General features: G+C 47.9%; 1 protein-coding gene and 1 pseudogene across 2 annotated transcripts in view; both read right to left on the bottom strand.

Moving 5' to 3' along the window:
- Window positions 1–809: 809 nt before the first annotated feature.
- Poln (DNA polymerase nu) overlaps window positions 810–15,049 on the bottom strand; it is a 158,282-nt gene continuing 144,042 nt past the window's right edge. For both annotated transcript variants that reach the window (XM_036201016.1, XM_036201017.1), the window contains 5 exons: window positions 7,886–7,996; window positions 7,126–7,204; window positions 3,223–3,290; window positions 2,443–2,504; window positions 810–1,095 (listed from right to left, as the gene is read on the bottom strand). In XM_036201016.1, coding sequence (XP_036056909.1) covers window positions 1,015–1,095; window positions 2,443–2,504; window positions 3,223–3,290; window positions 7,126–7,204; window positions 7,886–7,996 — 401 coding nt within the window. In that variant the 3' untranslated portion in view covers window positions 810–1,014. The remainder of the gene's footprint in view (window positions 1,096–2,442; window positions 2,505–3,222; window positions 3,291–7,125; window positions 7,205–7,885; window positions 7,997–15,049) is intronic.
- On the bottom strand, window positions 12,878–13,439 carry LOC118592209 (annotated as a pseudogene).

A 15,049-nucleotide genomic window follows, 5' to 3' on the forward strand; every position in this document is an offset into this window, starting at 1 on the left:
CTGTTTCTGGGATCTGGGTATTTACAAGGCCAAGACTCCTGGGCTTATGGGGGTTGGATCCATGAAGAGCTTCACTCTTTTCCCAAGGGGCTCTTTTGGACCTTGATGGTGCTGGCAGTCTCCTGCTGGATGGCTTCACCACAGGCTGTGGCTCCTGCTGCTTTGTCTGCCTCTCTACTCACAAACATCTTAGGGATGATTTGAGATCTAAGAAGGTATCAGTGTTGGCCAACTTGAGGGGTAGACATCATGGTGAATGAAGACACACTTCCTGTCAGATCCCAGTGCAGGATACCAGCCAGCCTTGTCAGTAGGGAGACCCTTGGAGGCTGGGAGAGGGTTGCCAGAACTCTGACATTGAGCCCAGCCTCTGGATAGCTTTCTAGGAGCTTCCTCTCACCCCACTTCTTTCCCATTCGGAAGCCAGAAGGAATGTAACCATGGCATAGTCAGGGGCTACCCTTTTCATCCAGCAGGAGGGAGTTGGTGATATTTCCTGGGCTTGGGTGACATGACAACCCATCTCTGAGACATCTTAAGTGAAACACAGCCAGTGGACTGCCTGCCTGTTATCTTAAACCTTGTGGTACACTCCCCAGTGCCAGTTTTGGCTTCCTTACTGGACATGCTCCATGCTGGCTAATGTTTGGCACAGGGAAGAACAGGGCCCAAGTGGACACCTATCAAGGGCCACTTGGGTGAGGCACTCTCCAGTCAGCCTCTTGCTGAACAGAGTGTATACTGTACGTGTGTGCACCTGCAGGAAGAACCCCCTCAGTCAAGAAGAAGGCAGTGTCTTATTAGGCATTTACTGCAGGTAGTGACAGCTGTTCCACACAGGGTCAGTGTGTCTGCATCAGTCTGGCCCTCACGGAGTGCGAGCTGGGGAAAGGCTGCAGGACGGACTGACTGGTGGGATGGACAAACTTAAGATGAAAAAATGTACTTGATGGGGCTGGGAGCTGAAGGGGAAGCTCATGGTAGATGGGCTGTTGCAGGGAGATTTGCTGTGGCTCAGGCTGAGTCCAGGGTCTCCTGCAGTGGGGCCAGGTGTCCCCATGAGCGGCCGACACTCAAATTCACCTTTAGGGGCACCTGTAGGGTGACAACCAGAAATGACCTTCAAAGAGAAACAGCCACCTCCCAGGCCCTCCAGCAGGTTGAAGAGGTAGCAATGCACAGGGACACACACTTCCACACAGAGAGCAGCCACATATACAGGCATACACATGGACACACACATGTGTACTCACATTTGCCTTGTGAGCTCACATCAGATGCCTACCATAGTGGAGCTCCCTATCTACTAGGCTGTGTAGGTCTGCAGGGCTCCCAGGCATGGTGCCTTAGGGTAGAAATGTCTTTTTTCTTTCTTTTTCTTTTTTTTTTTTTGAGCTGAGGATTGAACCCAGGGCCTTGCGCTTGCTAGGTAAGCGCTCTACCACTAGCTAAATCCCCAACCCTAGAAATGTCTTAATGCAACATGTGTTCACCCTGTCAGTGCTGTATCTTGTAGAGATGCTAGGGAGCAGAAGACCCCCTACTTGGGTGGGCTTTTCCCCAAGACAAAGCCACTGTGTCTGAAGAAAGGGGCTGGCTCCCAGCTGTTTGCCATAGTCTTCTGCCTCTTGAAGGCCCCCTGATGGCAGCTAAGTTTAGTTTCCTGGGCTTCAAGCTCCTCCCTAGCACCTACTTCTTTGCCCACCACAGGCATAGGTTTTGTAGACTACTTCAGGGGGCAGGGTAAATACATGTATTGCTCCTTAACCCTGCAAAGTTGCCACCTATCCAGAATGCACAATGCCCTGGTGTGCACCAGGAAAGCCTCAGAGCCTGTGAGCAGAGCCAAGGCTGCTCTGGAAGGTGGTCAGCCAGCTTCTGTGGCTCTGGTTGGTTCTGAGGGGCCATGGGGCTGGATGCTTTACTAAGTGACAAGATGTGTTTCTGGTACCATCTGGATGGCTCTACAGGCTTCAAGGCCCCCACCTTGTTACTCCCTGCCCAGTTGTCCACACTGCTCCAGGGAGTCTGCTGAAATACCCAGGGGTCTTTGCCCAGAGCTGCCTCCAAGCAGTATTCAGCTAGGTGCAGAGTGGGCCTGTGTTTAGACACGTCCTGGGGTATACTCAGGGTAGGTGGGGCCCAGTGCTCACACCCTCAGTGAGGGTGAGCCTCAGGGAAGGGGGTTAGCCAAAGGCTGGTAGGAGCAGCAGCAGATATCCGTGGTGGTGGTTTCTTACCAGGGACTAACCAAGTCATCGAGTAGGGAAAGGGACAAATGGAGGCTTGGAGGGCGGCAGTCCTGGCGCACAAGGCTGGGGCTTGCCTTATTCCTTGCCCTCCTGACCTCTGGAGAGTGGGTCCTGACCTCTTGCATACCCTGGGTTGACTCCAGCTGTGAGGGATGTGGCAGTGATGCTGGGCAGATGTTTGTCTCCTTACCTGCAGCTGCAGTTCCAGGGTCTGTACCTGTTGCAAGGACTCCATGATCCTTCTGACAAGAGCTAGAACAGGAAAACAGCTGCTTATAGCTGTGTGGGTCCAGGTCTGGCCAGCCTTCTGGCTTCCAGGCCCCAGGAGTTGGGAAGTGAGGAACCTTCAGGATCCCGCCTGACCCAAGTTCCTGGGTTATTTCTTGGGTCTACAAGCCACTCAAACCAAATGGTCAGGGCCTTGATCCTCTCATGTGACCTCACAGCTGGTTCAATACCGTGTCCACACCCATGGCTCTGGATGCAGCTTAACGGACCCTCAGCCCACTCTTCTGGCTCCACCCTTCCACCCCAGCTCTTCCCAGCAGAGGCAGGCCAGCTGAGGTGGGCAGGCACTGTGCCCACACCACTAGTTCTGGCTGTGGGGCTAGGACTAGGAGGAAGCACCAGGTTATCCTTCCCAGTCAACAGTCTGGGCATGGAAGACCACAATCCCTGATGTTCTCGCCATGCCTCTGAAGGAAGCGTTGTGGCCCTGACAGTACGACCTATCTTGTGAGCTTGTGTCATCTCTCCAGACTGCCCTGACTGGAGGCTCAGCCATGGATGTCTGCACAGGAGCTTCAAGGCTGTTCTGGAGCCTTAGACATATATCTCCCCTTACTAGGGTCACTAAACTAGCTGCCAACTGAGAGAGTCTCTGAGAGACAGAGTAGGAGAAGAAGCTTCAAAAAGACAGCAAATTTCCTGACTGTGGGTACCACCACCCTCTGTGCTCCCCTGGACGCACCTGCAAACTCAGGGATCTGAGTATCTTCTACTTCAAACAGCAGCTCATCATGAATTTGGGCAACTAGCCTGGAGAGGAAAGAAGTCACTCGTGGGTGTAGATACTTCCACGTGGGACCTAGGGTTATCATTCACAGTTCCTAGTAGGTTGTTTGGCATCCAGTTTATGAAAGAGTGTGGCTCTGTGTGCAATGGGTATGGCTATCCTGGCACTGTGGCCTGGGGTTGCTGACCATCAGAAGGACAGCTCCAGGGAGTGGGCAGAAGGGGTCAGGAGAGAGAATAAATGACTTCCAGCCCCTGAGCAGACTTAGCATGTCACACTTCTGGAAGACTTGCAGGGCAGAGGAAGAACACCTAGGGGCAGAGCACATGCAACCCCTTCCTGTTCTCTACTCTTCACTGGTTGTGAGATGTGACGATGAGCATAGATGGGGCAGAAGAACTGAGGGGCGTTAGGAGAGTTGCTCCTGCTGTGAGGAGTGAGGCTAAATCGAGAATGTGCTGGAGCATACCCTTTAGCTTAGAGGAAGTGATGGGGCAATTTTTTTTCTTTTCTTTTCTTTTCTTTTTTCTTTCTTTTTTGAGATAGGGTTTCTCTATAGCTTTGGAGCCTGTCCTGGACTAGCTCTGTAGACCAGGCTGGCCTTGAACTCACAGAGATCCACTTGCCTCTGCCTCCCAAGTGCTGGGATTACAGGCATGCACCATCACCACCCAGCTTCTTTTCTTTTTTTTCCAGAGCTGAGGACTGAACCCTTGTGCTTGCTAGGCAAGCGCTCTACCACTGAGCTAATCCCCAACCCTGGGCAATATTTTTTTAAAATTTGCTTTTAAAGTCACATAAAGATTCAACAGAACTTGGAAAATGTAGAAATTCAAAGGTACAAAATCACATCAGATATGGGATATTTTGATGGCCCATAGAGGACTGAACATGGCCTTTGGTTCCAGTTGACTGGCTTCATGGTCTACTCCGGGCCCATTTCTCTTGCAGTCCTGCATGGCCCCTGGGGCCCCTTCTGGCACCAGTAAGAAGAGGACTCTAGGCAGCAGTGCTCTGATAGCCAAGGCAAACCGATTCAAGCAGGGGAGTGGGGGAACAGTACAGATGTACACAGGATGAGACATGGAGTGCTGGGGACACCTGAGTACTCAACCCATACATCTATGTCAGCACATCAACAGCTTGCCACAAACCCACAGGATCCTTGGGAGGGTGGGATCCTGGTGGTCAAGCTCCCCAGGAAGATGACACTTCAAAATTCTTGTAGATGTGTAGCCCCCAGATCTGGCCAGCATCTTTGTGGGGGCACAGGGGCAGCTGGTCCTATCCTGTCAGGAATGGAGTGTGTAGTAAGGATGGTCACAAGGACCTATAGTCCCCAGGGAAGGGAGAGGGCATAGAGGGGTCCCACGTGTGCTGTCTTCTATGGCCCTTGCTCTGTCTCCTGGATGGGACTCTGAAGGGCAATAATCCTATGCCATATGTCCCCCACTGCTATTTGCCCTGGATTCCCCCGTGGCACTGGAAGCTGAGGCTCACAGGGAAGTTTTGGCACCCCTCTCTACCCCAGCAGTGATAAAGGATCTGATGGTAGACCCTGGTTGGAAGGAAGGAGCAGTCTTCAAATGCCTGACAAGAGCAGCCATGATGGCACTTGACAGCAGAGTTCTATGGTGACCTGTCCATCTATCTTCTTCTCTGACACCTTTTTGTTATTGGGTGGGGAAGAGAAGGGGCTATGTTCTGAGCATACACACCATCTCATCTAAGATGGGGTGACCCAGAAGTTATCTGTTTTCAAACTCCCAGGAAGGCTTGTAAAGGGTTGCCTTGACCATCACTACCTTCTTTTGACAGGAGGGTGTTGTGATGGTCAGAGCAGCTACCTCTATCATGGAACCAAAGGAAAGGACCCGAGCTTCTAAAACAAAGCCAGCAACTTCTGTGCCTTGAATTTGGCAGGAAAACGACACACCTTTTTGAGCCCAGGCTACTAGAGCTAGGCCATGTGTTACTAGAGGTCAACAAATGCACATCCTAAAGACTGTGCAGGCAATGGACATATCATGCTGGGCCCAGACTATGGAAGAGTGGAGTATACATTCTCAGAGACGTTCACAGAGGGTTCCCTTGTGTTTTGTGTACTGCCTCTGGCCAGGGCATCAGCATTGCCCTTCCAGAAGCCAGACTGTGGTAGGACATGGCAGGCACTAAGCTATAGCACTGACATGCTTTCTTAAACTAATACAAAGGGGTCTGGCAGGCCTTGGCTCCCAAGGGGTTTACTTTTCAAATGGACAGAAACCTCAGAAGAGGCACTTGTAACTCTTTCCAGATTTAGCAGAAGTGCTTTCACACTTCTTGAAATCACACCATACACTCTGAGCTGCCAGTGTGGCAAGACCTAATAGGTGTGACTGTTAGTCACTCACACATCACCATCACAGCCACAGAGATATCACACTTCTCACTGGAAGCTAGGGCACAGGGAAAAGCAGGAGAAGCAGAAGAATGCAGGCTTAGACCACCCAGGCTCCCAGGGCCATGCCTCCATAGGTTACCATCTGCTCCGCAGAGGACACCAAACTACTGGATTTGCACCTGGTGGGCCCTTTGAGAGGACTTCCAAAAGGGCCTAACCTCATCTCTTTGCCAATAGCCTGCCAGGCAGCTCCCTCTTATGGAGCACCCTAGCGATGCTGAATTCTTGGTGGTTTCCTCCTAGAAGTGCATTTGTCTGGTGGCACAGGAGAGGAGAATGCAGTCCTGGAAGGATACCTAGCCCTGGCTTGGCTCTGCTGAACTTGGACAAGGTGCATACTGCTGCTTATTGCCTTAGTTTCCTTTTCTCTGTATCCCTGAGTCAGATTTTCTATGCTTACCTTTTGGAAAGACATTGCAACCAAGGAGACCCTAAACCTTAATATGCTAACATCTCCCACCAATTCTAAAAACAGCATCAGAGAAGCAACTTGCTAGCCTTGCATGTGGCAGATGCAGAGTGCCATGTGCTTGTAGCAGCTGCCAGGATGGGTTAACACAGGCTGTGTACAGCCCAAGGGAAGCTAGAGGTTATCCCAGGAAGGGTGGGAGTGGGCAGACGGACAGATTCCATCAAAAGTGGAACTGGGAGGAAATCATGGAGAGTACTAGGCAGAAGACAAAGAGGGGTGATAGGAGAACCCAGTGGGGCCCAGCTTTGCAGTCTGCTCCTAGCTCTGGGGCAGGGCTCAGCTGCCGTCTACACCTTTCTCTGGTACTCTTCCCAGAGGGCTTGCAGCTTCCCAAACTATTTCTTTTCAGAGGAAAGTGCCTGGAACAGGGCTGCAAATAGGGCTTGGAGCTGAGCCTTCTGCCCTTGGGTCTGTGTGACACCAGTCCACAGAGCATACTCCAGTTAAGAGGTGTAAAACCCACCCAAGAACACAGGTCAGAGGTAAAAATGGACAGGGAAAATGTTTGAAGAAAAAAGTTTTTGAAAGAAATATGAAAGGTTGCTGATAAAGGAAAACTCATGCCTCGAACATGAATTCAATTACAGGCCAAGAACAAACTGTAAGCTTAGTGAGGAATGCCCAAAGGCAAGCAGGTTCCCATGTCTCCAAAGCTCTCTTGGGGCTGAAGCACAGGGGCCCATGGGACCCAGTTCACATTTTAGGATCTAGGGAAGCTGTCATCTTCCTGTAGGAGATTTCCTCCCAGGACTAGGGGTGCTGACCAACGTCGGCAGTGTTATGGGCACCCTGGTGTGTAGAGGCCCATGGGAAGAGCTCGGAGTCCTTAGAATAGGATAGGAAAACATGTGGTGGGTAGAAGGAGTAGTGCCATTTTGGTACCCAACAAACCTCTTTGGCAGGAGTTCAAGGCTGGGCCCTGGAAAATGACTACTTCACTGACCTGGCTGTCAGGGTTGGGGATGTGGCCACTGCAGCGAAGATGCGGATCATGGCTAGCTTACAGAGGTCTGCGGCTGAACCTGTGGACACAAGGGTTCTGGTTTAGGGTCTGAGTTATGTGGCACACAGTAGCTGTTATAGAGACATTTCCCATGGACACTGCTCACTCCACTGGCTAACAATGAAGGAGTTTTTTCAAATGGAAGCAAACCAGCAGCAACAGAGCTGCTTCCTTCTCAGTGCTGGGGGGATGTGTGGGTTTGGATGCCTTACTGAGGAAGCCTAACCTCAGCCAGATACTCAGGTAATATTCCAGGGTCCAGGCCCCAGCCTCTGTCAAGTAACCCATCTCTAAGACTGGCTCTATTATGGTGAGGCTCCTGGGGACTCAGGATCCTACTTTTAGAGGGGAACAGAATGACCTCCATGGGTCTGGGGAGTTCATCTTTTTATTTCATTTTTTATAGGTCTGGCTACATAGACCAGGATGGCTTCAATTTTTTGGCAGTTCTGTTTCGGTCTTCCAAGGGTTAATATTACAGGTATGCCTCACCATGTCCTTCCAAACATACCTGAAACATGAAGGTGACCCTGTCATCGCATCAACAGCTGTGACACTTACTCAGGCAGGACATGTAGGGGCTGTAAGGCTTCATACAGAGAATGAAGTAACACAGCAATCTGCCAAATACCCGAGGAGCAGGGGACAAGGGCCTTCAGGGATGGAGCCACAGGCAGTGGTAGGCTAGGGGCTGTAGTACCTTGTACCACAAAGTTTACTGCCTGTCGCTCTGCTTGTGACCGTAGCTTCTGGTCCTGTGCACGGATCCTTGGTAGAGGTCTCCTTCTCCCCAAGATGGATGTCACATAGCCTAGGGTATAGGAAGGAGAAGCATACAAGAAACAGATATAGCGTAGCACTAAGTGGTCAGCGCCTCCTTATACTGCCCTTCACTTCCCACAGGGCTATCCCATATAGTTCCAGGGAAGATGGCTTCTATACAGTAAGGACTGTAGTGGGATGGCTTCTACTGGCCAGGTATCAAGCTTCTCTTTTCTGGCTTCCAGCTGCACTAGGATCTTACACAGAACAAGGGAGGAAAATTTTTATTCTATAGAAGTTTAACGCCATATGTAGGGCTTGGGCACAGGAGTCATTCTGGGGTATGTGGCAGCTGGAATATAGAGCAAGGAATAGTGGATAGATATGTCCTCACATGAAGGTATGTTGATATCTTCTGGGGCCTGAACTTTACATGGCTTTGGGCTCTTAGGAAATGCATAAAGGGTACAGAGAGATGGCTTAGCAGTTAAGAGCATTTATTCTTCCAGAAGACCTGGGTTTGCTTTCTGGCATCCACATGGCGGCTACCATCTGTAACTCTAGTTACAGAGGATCTGATACACTCTTCTGGCCTCTGCAGGCACTGCATGCTTGTGGTGCACAGACATATATGCAGGCAAAACACTCACACTCACACACACACACACACACACACACACACACACACACACACACAATAATGAATAAATAAATAAAACGCACACAAAAACCCACCATGTTGCTGGGTAGTGGTGGTGCACAGCTTTAATCCCAGCACTCAGGAGGCAGAGGCAGGTGAATCTCTGTGAGTTTGAGGCTAGCCTGGCATAAAAAATGAGTTCCTGTTTTTCTAGAGTAACAGAAGTTATAGAATGAATCTCTCTATATAGATCTATAGATCTATAGATATAGATATATGGGGATTTATTAGAATGACTTACAGGCTGTGGTTCAGCTAATTCAATAATGTCTGGCTGTGAATGGAAAAATCCAGGAATCCAGTAGTTGCTCAGTCCATGAGACTGGATGTCTCAACTGGTCCTTAGCAGACACTGGATTCCAGAAGAAGCAGGCTCTAAAGCCAGTGAAGGAACAGACTTGCTAACAAGGCCAGAGTAAGCACACAAAGAACAAAAGCTTCCTTCTTCCGTGTCCTTATATAGACTTCCAGCAAAGGGTGTAGCCTAGATTAGAGGTGGGGTGTCCCAGATCAAATGATCTGGATTAAAGGAGTTGTCTTCCTACCTTAAAGACCCAGACTAAAATTGGATCTTCCTATTTCAAATAAAGCAAAAATCCCTCACAATTGTGCCCTCCATTTCAGGGTCTTAGTTGATTCTAGATGTAGTCAAGTTGGCAACCATGAATAGCTATCACAAGCACACTCTGTCAACCTGACACACAATCACAGTTCCTTATATCATGATTAATTTCCAAATGAAAGAATAACCAGGTCATAATAATGCCTAAATATGAGATAAATATAATGTACAATCATAATTCATTATATATTTAATCAGGTCAAAATTATACCTTGTGGTGGTATTGTGTTCCCCGAAATATTGTGCACCCTAATAAACTTATCTGGGGTCAGAGACAGAACAGCCACAGTATTAAACATAGAGGATAGGCAGTGGTAGCACACGCCTTCAATCCTAGCATTCCAGAGGCAGAAACCCATCTGTTCAAGGATACAGCCAAGTATGGTGACTCACGCCTTTAATCTCAGGGAGTGATGGTAGAAAACAGAAAGGTATGTAAGGCGTGAGGACCAGAAACTAGCAGCATTTGGCTGGTTAAGCTTTTAGGCTTTGGAGCAGCAGTTCAGCTGAAATTCATTTGGATAAGACTCAAAGGCTTCCAGTCTGAGGAAACAGGATCAGCTGAGGAACTGGCGAGGTGAGGTAGCTGTGGCTTGTTCTGCTTCTCTGATCTTCCAGCGTTCACCCCAATACCTGGCTTCAGGTTTGATTTTATTAATAAGACCTGTTAAGATTCCTGCTACAATAACTAGCATGATATAACTATCCCTTGTACAACCACAAACACATTATAAATCTGGAATAGGTTACAATGTCCCTTGAGGAACATTGTTTTACTATCTCAAACTTAAATATGATAACAACTCTTAATTGATGTTATAGTATATGATAAAGTAATTGAGGAAAGAAAACATAAATATCTGTACAAACACATTCTTAACAAAATATGACAGAAACATTCATGTCAATTATAATCCATTTCTATAACTTGTCATGTGGATTTAGCTGGCATTTATAACTATTTTCCTCTACTACCCATTCTTTATTTCCTCCAACCTTGGGCAAAAACCACAGCAGGTCTTAGCTTTTTTCCTGGAGGAGTGACCCATACCTTCATTTCTGATGGGTCTGTGCCCTTTGTGATCTGCCAGGATTGGGCTGTTGCAGTTTCCCATTGACTTTAATCACAGGACATGGTGGCACCAAGAGATGCCCTAAAGGATCTCCTGGACTCCAGACATGATTTTTCTTATCTCCACTGTGGAGAAGCAATCCAATTTCCATGGTAATCTGGATCAATCACTCCTAGCACCATTACTCATTTCTTTTTTTTTTTTTTTCTTTTTTTTTTGAGATAGCATTTCTCTGTGTAGCCCTGGCTGTCCTGGAACTCTCTTTGTAGACCACACTGGCCTCAAACTCACAAAGATCCACCTACCTCTGCCTCTCAAGTGCTATGATTAAAGGTGTGCACCACCATGCCTGGTTCACTGTTACTCCTTTCTTAGTCTGTTAGTTTAAGGGCATTAGAAGCCCTAAGTGGCTAGCGGCCAGTCTGAACTTCCAGTTCAACAGTTCAATGGAATGTTAGTTGTGGCTTTTGGTAGGAACTCCCCTCCCCCAACTGGAACCAAAACTTCTAGGCCAGCAGAACTAATGGTTGAGGGAACAGGGTGATAGTGAGAGTAGCTGTTCCCTTTTCCATCCCTTGATTCCTGGAGAAACCATACCAAATACTGGACGCTGACTCAAAGCATATACTGCCTTCTGGAGAACCCTGCCCCAGCCCTCCAGGCTGCTCCCACTTAGTTAGTGCTGTAACTGTGTCTTCAAAAGGCCCTTCTAACTTTCTATCAGGCCAATTGCTTCAGGATGGTGGGGAACATGGTAAGACCAGTGGATTCCATGATCATGGGCCCACTGTCATACTTCTCTGACTGTGAAGTGAGTTCCTTGATCAGAAGGTACCAGGAAAAAGGCATTTGCTAGATCAATTGCTGTTTACCATGTACCAGGAGATGTGTTAGTTTGTCCAAGTAAGGACACCACATCTGGGGTTGGGGATTTAGCTCAGTGGTAGAACGCTTGCCTAGCAAGCGCAAGGCCCTGGGTTCGGTCCTCAGCTCCGGAGAAAAAAAAGGACACCACATCTGGTACAGCTGCTGCAATTGGAGGAGTTTTTTGATAGACAACTGTCATTCTCCATGATGCATCTGTCTTCTGCATTGTCCAGATAGGAGAGTTAAAGGGAGATGTGGTGGGAACCACCACCCCTGCATCTTTCAAGTCCTTAACGGTGGCACTAATTTCTGCAGTTCTTCCAGGGATGAAATATTGGTTTTGCTCCATTATTTTCTTTGGCAGAGCCAACTCTAAAGACTTCCATTTAGTCTTTCCAACCATAATAGCCCTCACTCTGCAGGGTCAGGGAACCAATGTGAGAATTCTGCCAACTTCTAAGTATATCTATCCCAATTATACATAATAGGACTGGGAAAATAACTACAGGATGAGTTAGGGGACCCACTGGACCTGCTGTGAGTAGGACATCAGCCAAAACTCCATTAATCATCTGGTCTCCATAAGCCCCTACTTTAACTGGAGGGCCACAAGGTTTCTTGGGGTCTCCAGGAATCAGTGTCAATTAAGAACCAGTATCCGGGAGCTGGAGAGATGGCTCAGAGGTTAAGAGCACTGGCTGTTCTTCCAGAGGTTCTGAGTTCAATTCCCAGCAACCACATGGTAGCTCACAACCATCTGTAATGAGATCTGATGCCCTCTTCTGACCATGCAGACACAGCACTGTATACATAAAAAAAAAAAAAAAAAAAAAAAAAAAAAAGAGTTGGGTGGGGATTTATCTCAGTGGTAGAGCGCTTGCCTAGCAAGCGCAAGGCCCTGGGTTCGATCCTCAGCTCAAAAAAAAAAAAAAAGAAAAGCCGGGTGGTGGTGGCGCATGCCTGTAATCCCAGAACTCAGGAGGCAGAGGCAGGTAGATCTCTATGAGTTTGAGGCCAGCCTGGTCTACAAAGCTAGTCCAGGACAGGCTCCAAAGCTACAGAGAAACCCTGTCTCGGAAAAACAAACAAACAAACAAAAAACCAAAAAAAACCAGTATCCAATAGACCCCAGAAAGTCTGATTGTTTCCTTTCCCCCAGTACAGTTATACTCATGAAAGGCTGTAGGTCCCTCTGGGGAAGGACTGGAGAAAGGCTAACAGTAAAACCGTTAGGTATTTTACCAAGTCCTTCCTCAGGGAACCTGGCATTCCTTAATTCAAGGTGTTCTGGTCTGCAAACTGGCTCAAGTCTGGAAATTGATGCACAGGCCAAGATCGCCTCTTGCTACTGCCCTTTGTAGCCTTTGTTTTCATCTGCTTGAGAATTTTTCTGCTTATACAGATCAAAAACAAACAAAAACAAAAAATGAAAATAAAAACAAAAACAAAAAAAACAAAAACAAAAAAACTTAGCAGCTTTCTTATCCATTTCATGCCTGGAAACATCATGATTGATTAGCCAGTAACATATGAATCATGTCACCATAAAATTCACTTTGCTTGTGATGACCAGTATGGACCAGGCCACTATGGACATTACTTGTCTGTGCTTCCCATTACAATAACTACGAACACTGTCTTAGGATTTCTTTTCTTTTTTTTTTTTTTTTGGTTTTGAACCTTTAATGAGAAAAAAATATATATACTATGGAGCTCAAGTACATGGTGGTCGGTGAGCCATTGAGGGGAGATCGGGGTCATACATGACATCTAGTTAACAGACTATACAAATGATACACACTTCACAAAATGTCAGAGTGGTGGCTAGCAAGTTTACGTTTCCGTCTCCTCGTCATTCAGCAGCATATTGGGGATCCCGCGGCTGATGGGGAAAAGACGGCTGGATTCTGGGCACTGCAGGGTGCCTTCGCGCACATCAACCTCAAGCAACATGTGGTGCATCTTCCTCAAAAACGTCTCGTCGTGGTCATAGCCCTCAGTCGGCTCTTTGGGTACCTCTTCCAGGTTTAAGGTGTCTGCCGCCTGCACAAGCGCCGCCCACTCCACTTTGGGGATCACCCGGCGCCACAAATTCGGGGTTGAGCTCCACAGGGTTGATGTGGACCTCGGTGGCCGGCAGCCTCAGCGGGAAGCCACGTGTGCCCATGCCCCGTACATGAGAGCTCAGGAGATTGTGGGTGAGCAGGTTCATGTTGTCACCCTGTCTTAGGATTTCTATTGCTGTGAAGAGACACCATGACTACAGCGACTCTTATAAAGAAAACATTTGAGGTGACTGCTTGCTTGCAGTTTCAGAGGTTTAGTTCATTACCATCAGGAAGGGAACATGGTGGCATGCAGGCAGACATGGTGCTGGAAAAGGAGCTGCTACATGTTAATATGCAGGCAATAGGAAGTAGACAGTTTCATTGGGCATGGTTTGAGTATATATGAGCCCTCAAAGCTCACCTCCACAGTGACACACTTCCTCCAACAAAACCACACCTCCTAATAGTGCCACTCCCTTTGGGGGCCATTTTCTTCCAAACTCCCACAGTCACCTTGCCTGGGGTGATTCAGTGCAGCCACTTGGCCCCTACTACCTTGGGGCCCAATTAAACCCACTGCATTTAATTCGTCCAACTGAGCAGCAGCATCTCCAATCCTAAGGTCTGGCACAAGAAAATGGGTGACAACGAAGCTCTTCACATGTGCTGGTGCCTCTCTCACCGTTTTGTGTTTACAGGATTAGTGAAGGGCGTGTCTTCTGGGTCTTCCCATTGTGGAGGCTTAGGTTTTACATAGTGTACCCACACTAGCAATACAATTTTCCTGAGCCTTAACATTCCTTCATCAACACTAAGCCATGGCACAGTAGGAATCTCCAACTCTTTTTAGGAGGCCATCTTTTGATAAATGCTTCAGCCAACCATTCAAACAAACTTTTAACATTTCTTTTAACTGTGCAAACTTCCATCTTTAACCTAGAATCTCCACTCAGAGAGCCATAAACTCAGCCTGATCCAGGTTTATGTTCGGTCCACCATTATCCCACATCCTTAAAATCCATTCCCATGCTGGGCAGTGGTGGCAGTGGCGGCGGCTCACGCCTTTAATCCCAGCACTCTGGAGGCAGAGCCAGGCAGGTCTCTGTGAGTTCGAGGCCAGCCTGGGCTACCAAATGAGTTCCAGGAAAGGTGCAAAGCTACACAGGAAAATCCTGTCTCGAAAAACAAAAACAAAAAACAAACAAACAAACAAAAAAAATCCATTTCCACACATACTCCCCAGACTTCTGCTTGAATGAATTAGCAGCCTCATTAACCTCTCTAGTAGTGTAACACACCTTTTCATGGACCACACTTTCTACCTCCCCTCTAGAAACCTACTTTAAGTCTGGTTATAGGTATGAAGTAATGACTCGTAACCTGTGGGTCACAACCCCACTGGGGGGTTGAACAGCCCTTTCACGGGGGTCTACTAAGACCAACAGAAAACACAGATTCACATTACGATTCCTAACAGTAGCAAAATCAGTTATGAAGTAGCAACAAAAATCATTTTATGGTTGGGATCACCACAACATGAGGCGCTGTATTAAAGGATGGCAGCATTAGGAAGGCTGAGAACCACGGCTCTAGAGGCAACTATCGGTGGGTCCTGAGGGACATCAGTATTGTCTTACCTGGCATCTCTCAGAAAAAGTCCCGCTGGTTTAGCAGCAGACAATGAAGGATTAATTTCCTTGGTCAAAGGTGAAAAAGGCTGTATTTCAAGGGATAGGGCTAAAGGTAGAGAGACTACTTCAGGAGAGAGAAACCCTTGAGAACCTGAGGGCTC

This window comes from Onychomys torridus, chromosome 10 (assembly GCF_903995425.1).
Source record: "Onychomys torridus chromosome 10, mOncTor1.1, whole genome shotgun sequence".
NCBI lineage: Eukaryota > Metazoa > Chordata > Mammalia > Rodentia > Cricetidae > Onychomys > Onychomys torridus.